This window comes from Acomys minous (assembly GCF_964271855.1).
Source record: "Acomys minous genome assembly, chromosome: 16".
NCBI classification, from domain to species: Eukaryota; Metazoa; Chordata; class Mammalia; order Rodentia; family Muridae; genus Acomys; species Acomys minous.
This window is the reverse complement of record NC_140498.1, coordinates 46,784,684-46,803,932: the sequence shown is the minus strand read 5'-3', so window position 1 is coordinate 46,803,932 and position 19,249 is coordinate 46,784,684. Positions and strand designations below refer to the sequence as shown.

General features: G+C 40.5%; 1 protein-coding gene across 1 annotated transcript in view; it reads right to left on the bottom strand.

The window, feature by feature from the left end:
• Positions 1 to 544: 544 nt before the first annotated feature.
• Positions 545 to 19,249, bottom strand: part of HAPSTR1 (HUWE1 associated protein modifying stress responses) — a 29,685-nt gene continuing 10,980 nt past the window's right edge. The window contains exons 3-4 of the mRNA XM_084764768.1: positions 17,635 to 17,910; positions 545 to 2,934 (exon numbers count right to left, since the gene is read on the bottom strand). Of these exons, the coding sequence (XP_084620894.1) occupies positions 2,690 to 2,934; positions 17,635 to 17,910 (521 nt within the window). The 3' untranslated portion in view covers positions 545 to 2,689. The remainder of the gene's footprint in view (positions 2,935 to 17,634; positions 17,911 to 19,249) is intronic.

The window sequence follows — 19,249 nt, the reverse complement described above, 5'->3', positions numbered from 1 at the left end:
AGTTCAAGGCCAGCTTAGTCTACAAAGTGAGTTCAGGACAGACAGCCAAGGCTAACAGAGAGACCCTGTCTCGAAAAACCAAAAAAGACTCTGACTCATGACCAAGATCCCCCTCCCCCATATTCAAGCGCTTAGCTTCAAGAGCAGCCTATTCTGTTCTTGTATCAGATGAAAAGGCCAGACAAGCACCACGACAGTAAACCACAGCACTCAGGCAACGGAAGCAGGAGGATCGAGTGCTCAAAGTCAGCCTGAACTACCCAGAAAGATGTGTATTTCAAAAAAGAAAAAAAGAATGAGAGCCCAAAACCGTCAGTGTCCTTTTAAAATACTGCACAGGTATATAATCCTCTTTCATGTTCTGCATCTAATGAAAACTTCCAAAATATTCTGAATTACATCAGTCTAACTTTGTACTGGTGTGTCTCAGGGTTATTCTACTCTGGTAGAATCTACATAGAAAGGGACAGAAGAGCAAGCGAAATTGCTACTAAGGTGGGGGGGGGTACTAATATTGAATGTAATAGAAAAAAGTAACAAATGCTAAAGTTTTTAAAAAGTTTAATGGAGCCAATAATTCGGCATATAAATTGTGTTCTGGCAGACATTAGACCTGCTTTCTCTTACCAAAGAAAATGGCACGTTTTATCAAAATTTGACAACTGAGAGTAAAGGGCACTGAGATTCAGCTTCAGAGCACCAACTTAAAACCAAACAACCGAGAACATCGTTATTCAACTTGGACAGAGGAAACAGAACCAAGGCAGGAAGGGAGATGAAACATGTTCCTCGGTCTCAAGTCCCTTAGGAATGGGAGTTCTGGCTTCTTATCAGCAGCTGTCAGACCATCAAGCCCCAATTCCATAATCTATATTCACAACCACAGAAAAGCAAAAGTGAACTCCATGCCTTGGTACACCCCAAGGGAAGCCTGGAAGTACTTGTGATGCACAGGCTTGTCCATTTAAGGTAAAATGGCAGATTGCTGTAATTCTTCCTGCTTTTCAAACAAAAGAAAGCTCCACTTTTGTAAAAATTGAGAAATATCTTACTTTCATTCCTAGTTTGAGTATGGATTTCACTGTTTTAAATAAGGGCTCTATCTATACTGAATACAGAACTTCAATTCACACAACATTTCTAACATTTCCATTCACATCCCACTCAGTCAGTAATGGTTAACTTAGCAAGGTTTCTTCACAGAAAGATATTATTAAATGGCTGACAAAATTGCAAACTTTAACAAAGTGCTGTAATTACCAGAAAAACCCTTACACTGATTTGCAATGGTTATTAAGGATAAAAATAGAATTAACTGAAACTGGACTACAAGTTTGCAAGGAAACATTTTCACTGTCCTACTTGATATATAATATAATAGGATAGAATGAATTACAGTACCTGACAGGCTGACATCAGTCTTCTAAAAAAAAGACTACCATTCAGTTCAAGGTAGTAAAAATGCAGATGAAACATGCTCTAAGTGTTATAGCTACAAGAGGTCTTATATTTACCCAAAGAGAACTCTTGAGAGCTGTTGTTTGGGTCTACCTAACATCTAGAGAACCTCCATGCGATTTCATCCTTTCCAGAATGAAATCCCAACCTGCACTTCTGAGAGGAATGAAGGGACAGGAAAAGTTGGGTTTTGTTACTTAAGTTATGTTCACATTAGTAGCAGATAAAATATATTTATCATCTTCTGCCCACTGTGACAACTACACACAGTAGGGCATCCATAAAAATCAAAGAAAAACAAAACAAAAAAACTAAAGAATAAATACCTATTCCCACCATCCATTTCCTCTCACCGCTACCAAACCAAAAAGGAAGCCCACTCTCAAAAATCATGACCTGCTCTTCAGGTCATTTTGAATGCAGTCTCTGTTTAACCACAAGTGAAGTACCCGGCATAGGAAGTAGTACTTGTTTTAAAACTGAGTATCTGAAGCCTACAGGGTTATTCTGGGGACAGTTTAATAATAATATTGCTATTTTCAGAGCACTAACACACACAAAGTGAATCCAATAAAGTTCTGTGTATTGATTCAATATTAAGTATTACTTGCATGACCATCATAGCACCTCTTTACATCTCACAATCACCAGAGTTAAAAACTGTTTTGAAAACTGAAAAACTGGGCATAATCTGATAATCAGAAATTGCACACTATCACTATGGAAACCAGGTGCGTGGTTCAGTGTGGCTGCAAAACTGGAAGCCTGCAGATCTGGCTTGCAAGCCAAATCAAAGTTTTAAACAATTGTAGGAAACTGGCAATACTGTTTAAGCAAAAATACTCAACACAGCAGGAAATGGACCAAAAAATAAAAATAAGAAAGCATTCTATAACCAAATAAACATCTGATATTTCCTTTCCCTTTGAGAATAAATACAGTTAAGGTCACTTTTAGCCTTGGAACGGATATATGTTTGCCTATGATGATCTTGCTAATGACTACACAATATCTCATGTCCTCTGCTAGGATTATAGTTTGAGAAAGCCATAGTTACAGGAGGCATCTACTGTAAATACCTAGAACTTCCTTTTATGGCAACCACTAGAGAATTCACTTGTATTAAACAGTGAACAAGGGAAGATGGCCTCGTGTTTCCTTTGCAATAATAGTATATGTTGAGGATCGAGTGGCTTTCAAGCAGCATGGTGGATGTGAAAATGTCTGCAGCTTAGAGCATTCTGTTGCGTTTATGGGTTGGTGAGTCTGTAATGACATCCCCACATTGGGCTGAGGTACGCTTTCTAGTTCCACCATTGTCCAAGTGGAGTGCCATTTCTTCTGTTATGAAAGTGTTCAAATCGACATCATGGAGTCCATTTCTCCTTCGACTAGCATTCGGTCCACTGCTTACATGTGTAGGAGAGCCTGGGGTGCTCGAGCGCACGCTTATACTAGCCATTGCACCACTAAGACCTAGGAAGAAGAAAAGAGGTTTTAGACTTGCTCCATTATTTGACCCCTTTGAAAGCAACCCACTCTACTTTCCATGATGCCACAGTGTCAAGTGGTGCCTGCTGGTTTTCTTTGTAAGTTTATTCTGCAAGGACCAACCACACGGCTTTGACCTACACTTTATTGACAATATAACCATTATCATAATGGCGACTTGTGACAGTGGAAAAGCTAAATGTACCAAACATTGTACTAGGAATGGAAAGATAGGATATTCTCCCATTTATTCTATTAGGCAAGTGCTACATACAGTTCACAGACCAGGACAGATGTTTGCTTCTTAGAATTATCTGATGTGTCTGCCAATGATATATGTAGAGAAAGCAAGAAAGCATTTCCAGGTCTGAGTAGGCTTACAACCCTTAGGTTGTACATAATGCAGCACCCCAAATACTGTTATTAAGCCTGAAAAATCACTGCTAAAAATGCTAGACCACTGGTGGGTGTGTCCTGGACAAACAGCTCTATTATCATCTGAGGTGTATCTGGCAGACACCCTTTAAGATAAGAGAGTCCAGGACAGAACACTCTCCACTGTAGAGCTTTCTCACATACTCTGGTGCCTCACCTTTGACCATGTCCCCTGGAGGGGGAGACCTGGTGGCACTCAGAGGAAGGACAGCAGGTTACCAAGAAGAGACTTGATACCCTATGAACATATACAGGGGGAGGTAATCCCCCTCAGGAACAGTCATAGGGGAGGGGAATAAGGGGAAAATGGGAGGGAGGGAAGAATGGGAGGATACAAGGGAGGGGATAACCATTGAGATGTAACAAGAATAAATTAATAAAGGAGAAAAAAAAACTGTTTCAAAGATAAACCAGTAAAGAAAATAAATATATTCATGTTGAAAAAAAAAAAAGATAAGAGTCCAAGTCAATACCATGTCTAATCTTTCAAAGAGCAAGTAAGGGCTAGGGTAATCCTGCTTCGTGTTTCAGTTCTTAAATCCAGAGTATGTCCTAGCGCTGACTTCTGAACCCTCGTTGCTTAGAATAGTACCAGTTATAAAACGTACATTCCACCTTGAATGTTCAGGATAAGCCAGTGAAAGGGACATATCTGGCCAGGTCACAAACTGCCATTTCCCACCTCATGAAATTCTCCCTCACTAGATTTGGCCACTGCCTGACTAAATCACTGGTGTTTCCAAGAGTAAGAATTCTACCTGGTGGGGGCCATGCTCCTCATTTTGAACTTTTTAAAAAATGCTTCCAAGGAAAAACTCTGCACCTACCACATCAAATCTACTAAATCCCAAAGTTGTTCTTACTGTATAAAAACAATTCTTGTAGACAAGATGCTTTCCCCCAGCCACTTCCCACCCTCTAACCAAGTCCCCGCACGGTTCTACCCCATCAAAATGCACCCTTTTTACGATGGTGATCTGGGGGAGACAAGTGCCCCTCTTTACCTCTCCACCTTTCAAAGACCATCACCTGTTTGGTTTTGGTTTTCTTTGGGGGGTGTGTGTGGGAGGACTGCTTCCCAGATCAGGCATTGTTACTCCTCAAAATAACGCTGTGATATATACAGCTTTGTGACTTCATTCTGCAAGCTAGGACTATAATACAAAAGTTAAATATCCCCCCCCCCCTCCCTGCCCAAGGTCACCAGGTAGTAAGCAAGAGCTGAGTTTCCAGAGGGCAAGGAGTCTAAACATTGCCTTCTCTTAAATATAAAACAGGAGGCTGAAACAGGAAAACCGCCATTGTGTTCCAGCCAACTTGGGCTAGAAAGACCCTATCTCAAAAATCCACCACACATTTTTTAAAAGTAGTTTTAGGGTTCAAGGCCAGCCTGCCTCGTAGGCCTCGCCCTGACAGCTGCTCATCCTCCTCTAGGCAGACAGTGGTGGCACAAGCAGGCGAATCTGTCGGTTCGAGGCTAACCTGGTCTACAGAGCGACAGCCAGGGCTACACAGAAACCTGTGTAAAGGAGAAACCCTGTCTCAAACAACTTCAAAAAAACAAAAAATCTTACTCTAAAAAAACAAACAAAAAACCTTACTCTATATCACTAATATCAATAATTAATGGTTCTTTTCAAAGTCAGACTATACTTTTTGCACTTTGCTCAGCCTGAGTCCATAAGATTCACAACTCTACGGTTACTAATTCTACTTTTCCCCTTTTGCCTAGTGATGCTGCTTCTCTCCCACTTAACTTTCTACTCCTTCCTGTCCAGCCCGCTAGCTACTTCCTTAGCAGCCTGTGTGGGCTTCTTCTTCTGCCCTTTTGACAGACAAGTGTCAAGTGGGAGCCCTTTCACCACTTAACTTGTAATCTCTATCTTGCACTCAAAGGCCCACTACTCCGATTTCTAACTACTTTGTGCACAGCTCAGACTTAATAGCTCCAAAGAACACTTGTCTTCAACACATAGGCTTAAACAAACAATGCTCTACCTACTTTTTGTAAGTAGACCAGGCCGCCCCAAACCCCACTGCATCTTCCTCCCTAAAAACTGAAATTGAAGACATGCAAGGACATAACCTCGAGGAGGGAGGCAGGGAGGGAGGGAGGGAGGGAGGGTGTGTGTGTGTGTGTAAGTAAACAGGGTCCTATTCTGTAGCTCAGACTAGCCTCAAACAGCAATCCTCCTGCTTCAACCTCCCAAATTACAGTCAAAAACTGCACTGACAGCATGCCTTTAATCCCAGCACTTGGAAGGAAGAGGCAGGCAGATCTCTGTGAGTTCCAGGCCAGCCTGGTCCACAAAGCTGGCCAAGGACAGCCAGGGCTACATACAGAAACCCTGTCTTGAAAAATCAAAACAAAAAAAAAAACCACACTGACCAGTTAACATCATTTTTATACTTGTCCAGGTTGCAGAGGCTCTTCAGTAATTATACTGTGAAACCTGAGAGCTAAGCAATAAACAGAGCTACCTTTATAATTCAGGATCGCTTTTGCAAATGAAACTATAAGGGGATTTTAATTAGCCCAACCAACCCATGTCCTTCATAAATGTTCATGGCGGTAGTGACAACTACCAAAAGACCCAAAGCACTCCATTAGGAAGTGGACTGGTCACTTCCATCAATGTTTTTTATTGATTCAACTTATCCATGAAAAACAAAATACATTATGCAGCAATTTGGCCAATCTGAAAACCCCCATTAACACCTGAGAAATCATCTTTTTCTACAGAGCACTAGGTTTTAACTTTATGGGACAGGGATCCTAGTCTCAGCTATAAGAATCTTTTCAAAGTCTGACTCACCAATCTTTCCCAAAGAATTTCCACAAGTGTCAAAAACAAAAATTAAGATTACAACCAAAAAAAAAAAAACCAAAACAAAACAAAAAAACAAAAAACACACACTTTAAACAGCCCAAATTTTATTTTGAAAAACCAGAGACGGCTGCTGAAGCTGCTTTAGAAATCCTTACTAAGCCATACAATTAGGCTACACAAGTACAGAAACTCTGAACATGCTTCAGAATTTAAAAATTAAGTTGTACATCCTAGGACATGCAACTTAATTTCTACCAAAAACATGTTTAAAAAAAAAAAAAAAGTAGCCGGGCGTGGCAGCACACGCCTTTAATCCCAGCACTCACGAGGCAGAGGTAGGCAGATCGCTGTGAGTTCAAGGCCAGCCTGGTCTACAAAGTGAGTCCAAGACGGCCAAGGCTACACAGAGAGACCCTGTCTCAAAACCCCGCCCCCAAAACAGTATGGAAATATTTGACAAAAAGCAACTTAATTTCTACTAAAACAAAAAAGTATGGAAATATTATTTGACAAAAAGCAACTTAATTTCTATCAAAATCATGTTTTCAAGAAAAAAGTATGGAAATATTGTTTGACAAAAGTGGAATAGGTAGCATTGGATAAAGTCTCAATTGCTTAACATAAGATAAACTGCGTCTTAATGTTTCTGCATCCATTTGAAATAGTGTAGATTTTTCATAAAGCTCAAAATGATTGAAAACTCCCAGTGCAATTAAAACAGGCTTACAGTCCAGGTTACAGGAATCCAATTACATGGAAATCATTAAAAATAGCACACCTCTATTGTTGGCAAACTATGTTCATCACTTCATGCTTACTGTAATAGGAAAATGCTGTTGCATATTCAATTACATAACACTCCAGTTTCCCAGCATTAAGTCACACAAAGAGAAAGAACAAATCCTACCCAAGAAACTGCACAGAGAGAGACCAGAGGCTGCCATCTACACTCTCCTAGCTTTTAGCACCTCAGGTCCCTCTGAAGAAAGCCGGGCCTAGGGATGCACAAGGTGATCGATCCACCAGCATAGCTTTCAGGTCCCTTTTCAGATTGTTCAGCTAGCACTATCTTGTGGGGGGCAGAGGCTGTGAAATCCCTCACACTTGAAAAAAAGTGGTTATCACTTGCCTGGGAGCCCTAAGAAGTTGGCATTTTTTCTTTCTTGAAAATGAGTTGTGCGGGGCGTGGTGGCACACGCCTTTAATCCCAGCACTCGGGAGGCAGAACAAGGTGGATCGCTGTGAGTTCGAGGCCAGCCTGGTCTACAAAAGTGAGTCCAAGACAGTCAAGGCTACACAGAGAAACCTGTCTTAAAGAAAAAAAAGAAAATGAATTGTACACTCAAGTATGAATGCTTCCAGTGTAGTGTGCTGTGTGAGGTGTAAGGTGTCATGTAGAGTTTTAGGGTTCAATCATTTAAAAAAAAAATCTACCAAGAAGGTCTGGTCATTTAAAGTAGATACCACTCCCCACCCCAATGTGTAAATTGTAATACTGAATTTTTATTGAAGTAAAGCACACTAAATCAAGCCAAGTACAAAGGTACATGTGTCACACCAAGAAAACATTTTCAGTTATACTGACAGCCCAAAATGCTTTCCATTTATCAAAAACATCCATTTTCAAACAGTTTTTTATGCCACAAGAAAGGTTCACGACATTGAGAAAAGCAAGATACAGTACCATATATGCAGTATGAACTCAACTGTGAAATAGTATTTATACATTTAAAAAAAGGGGGGGGGGGGCCGAAGAAAAAAATGCATTGTTTAGCTGCATTTGTTTCTATAGAGTGAAATCACAGGATACTGAACCTTCTTGTTCTTATGAAAGTTCTCCATATTGAAACTCAGATAATTCAACTGTTTAAAAGCTACTAAGAGATTACTAAGTAAGTATGAGGGGTAAGTAAATTGGCTTTGAGACCAACATAGCCTTTTAATTTTTCTACTATTAATATCAAATAAAATGTTATTACAAGGTCCAAGAAAAATCTGTGTTAACTAATATTGGAAGGTTAATCTATCTCCAGTACCTTTGGTTATTAACATCTAACCTCAATGTACAAAAAATACCAACTTTTCATGTTAAATTAATGCTATTGTTAAGTGCCCTGCCGTAATTTTCTTGGTCTCAGAGGCTGGTCTGAAGGAAAGCCAATGATGTAAAAGTTCCTTCAAAAAGAATGTAAAGGCATTAATATGCCTAATAAGCATAAAGATGCCATAATCAAATACAAGTGATTAAAAGAGTGCTTTGGCAGTGAAATCTCTTATATCAACTTCCAAGTATGTTTTTCAGACTGTTGAATAGCTATTAACAGTTCTTCAAGACTTTAAGAAAGTCGGGCTTGGTGGCGCACGCCGCCTTTAATCCCAGCACTCGGGAGACAGAGGCAGGCGGATCGCTGTGAGTTGAAGGCCAGCCTGGTCTACAAAGAGAATTCCAAGAGAGCCAGGGCTATTACACAGAGAAAGCCTGTCTCAGAAAAACAAACAAACAAAAACCCACAACAACAAAACCAAAAGACTTTAAGAAGATGCACCAAACTTCAATATTCAACAAGCATTACAATATTCCACACACCTAGCCCTCTGCCACAGAAGTTGCAAGCGGCTTCTTCTATACTATCTCATCACACTTTAAGAACGTTTAGCAAGCCAGGCACAGTGCTACACACCCATAATCCCAGCATTCAGGGGGGCAGAGGCAGGCTGTGAGTTCAAGGCCATCCTGTCTTGGCTACACAAAGGAAAGAAAGAAAAAAAACTTTGAAGCACCCGTGTTAGCTCTCAAGATAGAGTTCTCATGTTTTTCCTATATCATAAGAAGGGATGGTAGAATGAGGCAAGAAAATAAGAGAACTAAACAAAATATCAAGTTCCAGTGGCTACTTTTTTTAAAAACAGGCCCCACGCCCAGATTTTCTAGATTCAAGGAGCTGCCAAGAAGGAACGTAACTGACTTAAGCTAAGGATGTGGCTAGAGATGGAGCTCAGTGCTAGAGTGCTTGCCCAGCACATACAAGGCCCAGATTCATTCAGAAATAGCAAGAAAAATAAAGTAAATGTCACAAGGCTCAGACTCCCCACCACCACCAAACATATGAAAAACACACATGACTCTGTGCCTCAGACTGATTACTTAGGCTTACATGCTTCAGGATGGTGGTACCAAGCCAGGCGTTCCTTAAGATTAGTCATCTGTATAGTCACCTGTCCTGTCTGCAAAATAGCACCTGGTATTCACTGTGAGTAAATACCATCTATAGGAAGTGCTAAACTACAGAAAGGCAATATACACGTGTGTGTGTGTGTGTGTGTGTGTGTGTGTGTGTGTGTGTGTGTGTGTACGTACACACGTACATACACCTGGGTTTGATCTTACGCACAACGCACACAGGCAGGGGAAGGCTGAAGCAGGAGACTCTGTGAACAAAGACCAAGACCATTCTGGTCTACACAACAAATTCCAGGACAGCCAAGCATGTACAGTAAGATCATGTATCCAGAAAAGAAAAAAGAGATATAAAAATTACTCCCCCCGAAAAAGGAATCTGTTTCTCTCTTTTAATTTTCCAGTGTATCATAAAGGGCTACTGTCTGAGTTTACCCAACTCCTTCTCCCAAAGCTCACTTACTTTTCAACACAAAAAGAACCTAAGAACATGTTATCTTAAAGCTAAATGCTGATTAAGAGCAGTAATTTGCACTGTGCCAAACAAACATCAGACCCTGCATGTATAGGCCTGGATCTGTAATAGCAAATACTTTTACAACAACTTAAGCCCTGCGGGTTTAAATCTAGCACAAAAGTCAACAATGTCATCAAAATAATTTTTGGAATGAAAGTATATTTGGTTTAAGAGTCAGTGTGGACCAGAGTTAGCAACCGACAAAAAACACTTGTACTGTGGGATGACAAAGTTAACAATTAGCAGATGAGTGAAGTTTGTGTTGGCAACAAGCCTTGCCTCTGGAATATATGTCCCTTCCTACTCTGCACCCCTGCACCTATCTCCATGTTGAAAACACTGAAGAACAGAACTCAGCCTAAGGCCCTTTAAACAGCACTAGCTTGAACAGGGTATCTCAGAACCAACTTCTCTACCTTGTCTACAAGAACCAAGCTCAAGATTTTAGCCAGTAATAATATATGGGGGGTGGGAGGGCAGCAGACACACAACAAAGGAGAGGCTGGAGAGATGGCTCAGAGTAGGAGGACATTGTGGCCTACACATAAAAACTTCCTAACACAGTAAGCCAAACATATATAAAGCTGGCCACCAAGCATCCATCTTCAAAGATAGTCATCCAGATCCATTGATAGTCCAGGATAGCCAAGGCTACAAAGAGAAACCAGGTCTCAAAACAAAACAAAAAGAAAAAAACAAAACAAAAACAAAAAAGGAAAGAAAGAAACCCAGACACATAATATATCAAATGTTTTCTGAAATTGCTTCAAGATCTTTCCAACCCACCCAAGCCCTGGAGGGGGGGAAAATTGTGTGTGTAGGGGAGTGGGGGCAGAAAAAGACAGTATCCTAAAACTATAAACAGAGGCACAGTGGGCAGGAGAACAAATTTTAGAGGCAGAAAGATCTCAAATAACCTACTCAATCACTTACTAACCCATTCTAGCCTTTCTCCATCAACGAAGATGAAGATAACACACAGTAGGTGAACATTAAATGATACACACAGTATAATACAAAGGCCCTGGCCCGCAACCCCAGCACTTGAGAAGTGGCAAAAGGATCACTAGCTAAAAATGTGAAATATAGTCTTGTCTACAAAGCAAGCTCCAGATGAATCCAGGCTCCACAGTGAGGCCAAACCTCAAAAAGACAAACATCTTTTAAAAAGTATACACAAAATAAAGAAATCCCCACCCCTAACCCCGAGACAAGGTTTCTCTGTGTAGTCTTGGCTTTCCTAGACTCACTTTGTAGACCAGGCTGGCCTCAAACTCACAGACATCCACCTGCCACACTGTCTCCTGAGTACTGGGGAAATCTTATTTTTTTTAAAGTATATACTAAAGACTAGTTGTTAACAAGGCCTGCACAGTAACACTACCAGTTGACATTCCATGGTAGGTAAAGGAACTCTCGTAAGGACTAACCTCTCTATAAAAAGCTACAGGTAGTCAATTGCTGCTGAAAGGAGAATCAAAATCTTCTATCTGAAGTAGTCAGCCCCATACACACAGAACAAAACCAAATGAACAACAGGATACAATTGTATATACACACATAAACTAGTAACTAAAGAAGTTAAATTTGAGACGGAGGATATGGGAGGAGTTGAAGGGAAAGAGAGTAGGTTTTACACAGTACTCATGAATAAAACTCTCAAAAAAAATGTTTTAAAAATAAAAGAATAGGGGGCTGGAGAGATGGCTCAGTGGTTAAGAGCACTGATTGCTCTTCCAGAGGTCATGAGTTCAATTCCCAGCAACCACATGGTGGCTCACAACCATCTATAATGTGATCTGATGCCCTTTTCAGCACTATATGCATAATAATAAATAAATATATTTTAAAAATAAAAATAAAAAAATAAAAGACTAGCCAGGTGGTGGTGACAGCACACACCTTTAATCCCAGCATTGGAAGGCAGAAGCGGGTGGATCTCTCTGTAAGTTCAAGGCCAGCCTGGTCTACAGAACAAGTTCCAAAGACATCCAAGGCTTCCCAGAGAAACCCTATTTGAAAAAAGCCAAAAAGTAATTTAAAAAATAAATAGACTTTTAAAAAATGACTAGTTCTCGTGGTTTAATTTCGGGCCCAGCAAATTACCAGTTGTTCTGATGTGAGATTCTTCCCAGAAATTAAATAGGTTCACAGGCTACTCTCTCCCACTTTCATAAGGTTCTCAATCCCGACAGTGCTGTTTACACCTACTTCTCAGACTTCTTTGTCCATTCCTATGGTAAATTCAGAACACAATTAAACCATATTCTTGGCTATGAAAACCAAAAGGAACAGCACAATGTGGTTTCTATCATCAGGAAAGTACAGTATGCAAACACAGACCCTGTTCAAGAAAGCCAGGTATGACGACACATACTTAAAATCCCAGTACTACTACAGAGGCAGGAATATCACTCAGGAGTTCAAGACCACTTTCCTACAAATTGACATACTGAGTTGCAAGCCAACCAAGACTGTATCACTACAATAACTACATTTAAAGACAAACAAAACAAAAAGGCACATGTCTGTAAACCTAGAATTTGAGATGGAGGCATAAAGATCAGGAATCTAAAGTTATTAAGAGTTCTAGGTTTGTATGGACAGCAAGAGATACTGTCATATAATTAAGAAAAGGGGGGAGAGAGGGAAGAAAGAAGAGAAAGGGCAACAATCCAGATGTGGTAGTGTACATCTATAATCCCAGCACTTAAGAGAATTAATCAGGAAGGTCATAAATTCTAATCCAGCCTGGGTTAAAAATGATGAGGAAAATGGAAATGGAGAAAAGCCATGTCACAGTTGGCCTTACAATATAAAGAGGTGAATGGGGGAGATCCGTGAAAAGCACAAGAGATTCAAGACATTACCAGTAGGGCTGGGATATTGGTTCCAGACCAAAACCAGACTGCAATGGATTTCTGCTTGCCTTTTAGGACCACCGAAAATCTTAGACAAGGTCAGAAGGGTAGAGAGAGGAAGAAAATGGTTTTATAAAAGCAGCCTCTGGAGAGCCTGGTGTGGTGGCGCACACCTTTAATCCCAGCACTCGGGAGGCAGAGGCAGGCGGATCGCTGTGAGTTCGAGGCCAGCCTGGTCTACAAAGCGAGTCCAGGACAGCCAAGGCTACACAGAGAGACCCTGTCTCAAAAAACCAAAAAAAAAAAAAAGCAGCCTCTGGTACCTAAATCACTTTTAAAAATAAGTGCAGTAAGCTGGGCATGTTGGTGCCCGCCTTTAATCCCAGCACTCTGGAAGAAGAGGCAGGCGGATGGCTATGAGTTGGAGGCCAGCCTGGTCTACAAAGTGGGTACAGGACAGCCAAGGTTACACAGAGAAACCCTGCCCCGAAAAAAAAAAACAAAAAGAAAAATTAAAAAGAGCAGTAACAGATCACCCCAAGACCAAACACACCTACCTACTCCAGAGACCTTTCCTCAAACCCACAGACAGGTTAAACTGAGAGATCCCTTTTGTCCCCTGCAAAATCTTCACTACATCCAATCATTAAATCATCCAATTTTGTGTCTCCACAGAAAGTGGAAATACTCTCTTCACATGGCTACACAGGCTGCCGAATAGCTACATGGAGATAGTAGTGTTTGGTGTGAAATGGTATCTGGTGTACAGTTGTACAGCACTTGCCTAGCATGCACAAGGCCCTAGGTACAAGGCCTAGTACTGAGGAAGGGGGGAGGGAGGACTGTCATCTGTGACAAATGTTCATAAGACACCATGAGGAATGTGCAGAAACAAAACAAAAGCAGCACTTGGGAGGCAGAGGCAGGTGGATCTCCCTGAGTTTGAGGCCAACCTGGACTACAGAGCAAGTGCCGGGACAGCCTGTTACACAGAGAAACTCTGTCTCAAAAAACCAAAACAAAAAAAACAAAAAAAAAATTTTTTTTAAACTATGATGAATACCTAAAGAGTTCTAAACGAGGGCCAGGTGCGTGCCTTTAGTCCCAACACTTGGGAGGCAGAGGCAGGCAGGTAGCTGTGAGTTCGAGGCCAGCCTGATCTACAAAGTGAGTCTAGGACAGCCAAGGCTACACAGAGAGACCTTGTCTCAAAAAAGTTCTAAATGAGAAGTGAGAAGTAGAGGACTTCAAGCTAAGAGTAAGAGCCTGCAGAAAGTGATAGCCAGAGTTAGAGGTCCTATAAAATGTAATTCAGGTCAGTCAAGGACCCTGAAAAAAAGTCAGAGGCTCAAGTAGCAGAAGAGGAGGAGATACTCTAAAAGAGAAAGGTAGGCAGAACATAAATCAAAGTACTCTGGGTATTTTGGGTCTACGTGAATAATTGTTTATATAAAAAGGAGAATGTGGTAGAAATCTCAGTAGATTTTCAATGTTATTTTGAGATAGGAATTAATTAAGCAAGACAGAGAAAGAATCAATTTAGCATGAGCCCGTCTATATTTTATTTTCTGTGAGCATAACATCTAGAAACTAAGTCCTACAGTACACAGAAAATAAGCAATATGCTACAGGAATGGGACCAAACAAAGTACAGATTAGTCTTACAAGTCTTACATATCGCTAACCACCATTACTTATAGTGTTGATGAGGCTGTTTGAAGAGCAAGCCCAGGACACCCAAGGCTACACAGAGAAATTCTGTCTGGAGGAGGAAAAAAAAACTTTTTTGACAAAAAGTATCATTCTGTGTGCACTGCAGCATGCTCCTTGGTTCTTTCAGTAGTTATGTGACAAAAGAAACCATACACTTCACACCTACTTCTACCTGGGTCAAGTGGCCATTCTTCCATTCAAATCTGGTTAAAAGCCTGACTCTGTCAAATACCCAGTGATCCACGGTTAACGAGGTCTGTATCCTTAAGTTCCCAATACCAGAGACTGGAAAGACATCATCCTCTCTAACAGTTTGTAAAATGGCTTGTGTACATTTATTTCCTATTTCATACTTCTGTGCAGCAGAGTCTATCTTAGTCCATTCCCTTAAAAAAACAAAACAAAAAACAACCAAATCTGTTGGAAATGTTGAAATAGGATCCACGTTCCCTCTGAGCATCTTCTTGGCATTCCCTGTCTATATGAAACTCTGCTTACATGTCCGCTATCAACTCAAAAGTCTCTGCTGTGTTTCTCCCAATAAAGATAGATGTATTTGCTTCCACTGCAAAGCAAAACTGCCTCAACACATTTTCCATGCCTCCTTGCTCTAAAATTTCATGGATTTAGACTCACTCATCAATGCAGTGCTCTAAAAATTCTAATCTGACTTTGTATTTCAAAACTGACTATGCAAATTACACATTAAAAACAAAACGACAACAAAAAGCCGTCAGCCAGGGGGTGGTGGCTCAAGCCTTTAATCCCAGGAGGCAGAGGCAGATGGTTTGATATAAGTTCAGGGCTGGTCTACAAAGCAAGTCCAGGACAGCCAAGGCTACACAGAGAAGCCCTATCTTGAAAAAAAAAAAATTAAAAAAAAAAAAAAAAGGCCTCTGGCATAGTGTATCTCTGCCCTAATTAAGATGTTTCCAAATACATCTTTTAATTACCTTATATTACAAATCAGATAAAGATACCATATACTCATTTGTCTACCTTACCATTTAATTAACAATGCCCTCTTACTAATGTAATTACCCTCATTTAAACCCTCAAATCAGACTAGCATTCTCCTCAGTACGCTGACAGCCATTAGAACACAACATTCAATTATAATTCTTTCTAAAAATTCTTTGAAGAGGGCCTAAAACTTAAGAACTTGTCAAATTAGAGTACACTTTGCTCCAAAATGTATAAGTTCACCAGGGGCAAAATTTATTCTGATTTTATTATATATGCTTATTAATGCCATCCTAACTTAAACATAATAGTCCTTTGTACAACTCTATCTTACAAAGCCCTCAAAGTTCAATTAATAATAATTCTTTTTTTTTTTTTTTTTTGTTTTTCGAGACAGGGTCTTTCTGTGTTAGCCTGGGCTGTCCTGAACTCACTTTGTAGACCAGGCTGGCCTCGAACTCACAGCGATCCGCCCGCCTCTGCCTCCCGAGTGCTGGGATTAAAGGCGTGTGCCACCACGCCAGGCAATTAATAATAATTCAAGGTCCAACAGATATGATCTAATAAAATGCAATGGCAGTTAAGAGCAGAGCAGTGGTCGCCCTTTTACTATATACACCATGGCATGGTTATCTAGTAGGCATGGCTTTTGTTTTGTAAAACTCTCTGCAGAATACTAGTATGCAGGGAACTATTTTAAGTATGAATTCTATCATAAACCACACTTGAAAAAAATGACAATATTTAAGAAAGAAAACTATATTGCATGTGGGATTCACTAAATCAATCTGGCTTTTTTAAAATGGAGAAGTTTATTAAATGAGCATGGGGAGAGAAGGAAAGGGGGGAGGGGTGCCCCAGAGAGAGACAGAAACAGAGGAAGAGAGCGAGGAGGGAGAAGTGGGAAATGAGAAATGAGAGGAAGGGGGGTGAGAGAGAGAAGGCAGAGCTCACCCTGACATATTTACACACCTCTTATAATAGTTTTTCCAAATTTAAGGAGAAATATCTGATACACTAATACAGTGCCGGGGACAGGACACCACCTCATTTTTGCTTGAGTTTCAAAAGTTCTAAAAATGTAAATATCAGGCATAGTATGCAGTATGAATTGCATTCATACACATTTCTTCTTGAAGTAAGTGCTTTAAGTTATAAGTAAATCTGAAATGAGGTGGAAGGAAGTGACACTTGTCTAGCTTCCATCTCTTCATTAGGGAAAATAAATTAAGATTGGCTGCCCAAGAGAGAATGGTCTCTGTAGACATTAAAGTTTCCATGATATAGAAGCCATTTATACATATTCCACTGTTTATTAGCACACTACCTTTATTTTAAAGGACCTATGGCCTAAAAATGTTAGCTGTTAATAGGCTGCATGACCTAACTCATTCATTCCTACCTGTTCAGTCACCTGTTTGATCATGTGTCCATCTTGACTTCAACCAAGTCTTACTTGGTTGCTGTTTTTTCACAGCAGTCTAACATGTCACACAGAAAGTAACCGGCTCTCTTTCATATGACAGTCTGTAGTGCAACAACAGTAGATGGCAACAACAGATTCACCTCTGAGGACAATCTCTGACTCTAAGAATACCAGATCCTCTGAGCCAAGAACACATTTGCATACAGATCTTGGCCTGGAAAATTAGTGATGACTTGGCCATTGGGTATATTTCTCACGATCCTATCCACCTAACACTGAGGGTCTAAGGGAGAGCAAACAGAAGGAGTATGACTCCACCCTCCTTCCCCTTGGGTATCAACTCTCACTCTCTATAGCAGATAATCAAAGGAGTTAAAGGCAATTAGTGGTTACCATGAGAACCAACTCAACAATTACCTGCCTTACTTAACTATCATGGCCCAAACACTCCAACCTAATTCTTAAGACACAGGATTTGCCCTTTGACTCAAGACGACTAAGTAAACATGTACAACATGTGAGTGAAAAATAATGAATTCAATTAGTGTTGTAGAAATTACCGTAATACTAAAACTCAAACTAACCTTTCGGTGGGCTGCCAATGTATGCTCTTAGCTTGCATTCAATTTCAACACTTCTAGAACAAGTATTTACTATATAGACAAAACCAGACAATATATGTGGACCTAACCCTAAACATAAAAATGGGTCCACAGGCACTCTTAACCATTTTCCGAATAAGTATGTTTAAACGGCTTTACCATGCAGAGCTATGGCTTCCCGGAAGGGTTGCAAATCAGTCTCTACAGATGAGCTAGTTTCCGTTGAAGTAGCTCGGTTAGGGGACACTACAGTCAGTCTTGGGGGAGCTCTAGAGTTTCGTGGTGGAGGAACCTTTCCACACAGGAAGCTGATCAAATCTTCTCTACGAATAGTTCTTCTGCGCTTTTTAACCCAGGCCAGCACATCTTTATTACGCCGCTGATAGCCAATCTGAATTCCAATATCAAAACTCCGCTGATGGGTATCCACACTTTCTATTAGGAAAAAAGAAAAGGAAACCAATGATCATTACAGCCATGCTGTATTTGCTCCTAAAGAAAACCATTTTATGGTAACCAAAATGAATTATAAACTACAAGCATTTTAAACCAACAAGTAATTTAATCATCTAACACGTACCCTAATCATGTTTAAAATTAAAACATTTAATCTTGAAAGTCTAAATTCAGAGTTCAAACCATAATTTGAAAGCTTATTTCCCAACCCCTGCCAAAAAGATAAAAATTATACACACAAGCCGGGCATGGTGACTTTGATCCCAGCACTTGGGAGGCAGAGGTGGGCGGATCGCTGTGAGTTCGAGGCCAGCTTGGACTACAAAATGAGTCCAGGACAGTCAAGGCTACACAGAGAAACCTTGTCTCGAAAAACCAAAAAAAAAAATTTAAAAAAAAAATGCACACAAAATGGAGGGACTACTTTCCTTTGACAGAATTAACTTGTCAAACCTTAGCCTATTTTTTAGAGTTTTAGGTATTGCTTGAATGCGTAACTACTGTGCCCTTACTGTAAGTGAACCAAAAATAAAAACCTCACTCACTGACACCCTGTATATGAGCATTCTGCTTCCAATCAGCAGCTTTTTGTAAGTCGCAATCAGCCCCTTTCCCCAGACTAGCCTCCTAGTGCACACTGAAACTCAGTTCAGCAACATGTCCCCTGCCCTTCAGTGGTTCTACCTGACAGTATCTCAAAGCGCCAAAGTCACTCCAACTTCTTTTCAAGTTAGCTACTGTGTTAGCAGAACACATGGAGTATTTTTATTTTATTTTAGGAAACAAGGTCTCACACACTATGTGCTCATGGCTGGTCTCAAAGGTAGATTCTAAAGGGAAAAACAGTCATATGATAAATGAAGGTGTGCCCCACTAAGACAAACTGAAACATCAGAGGTGTGACTTTTTTTCTTTTTCTTTTTCTTTTTTTTTTTTTAAGTAGTAATAGTAGTTAAATAGGACACAGACTATCTTAGCACGAATAAAGTTCTGGACTCAATCACCAGTGCTCTTAGCCCCAAAAGCAAGATGACCAGAGTGCAGATGTACAAGCAAGACTCTGCAACAAGACTCCTTAGTAGTTGGCAAGTCTTTATTCAAGAATCAAAAGGCTGGATAGGCCGGGCGTGGTGGCACATGCCTTTAATTCCAGCACTCAGGAGGCAGAGGCAGACAGATCACTGTGAGTTCGAGGCCAGCCTGGTCTACAAAGCAAGTCCAGGACAGCCAAGGCTACACAGAGAGACCCTGTCTTGGGGGGGGAGGGGAAGCTGGATACAGTAGCACACCCTTAATCACAGCATTCTGGAAGCAAAGG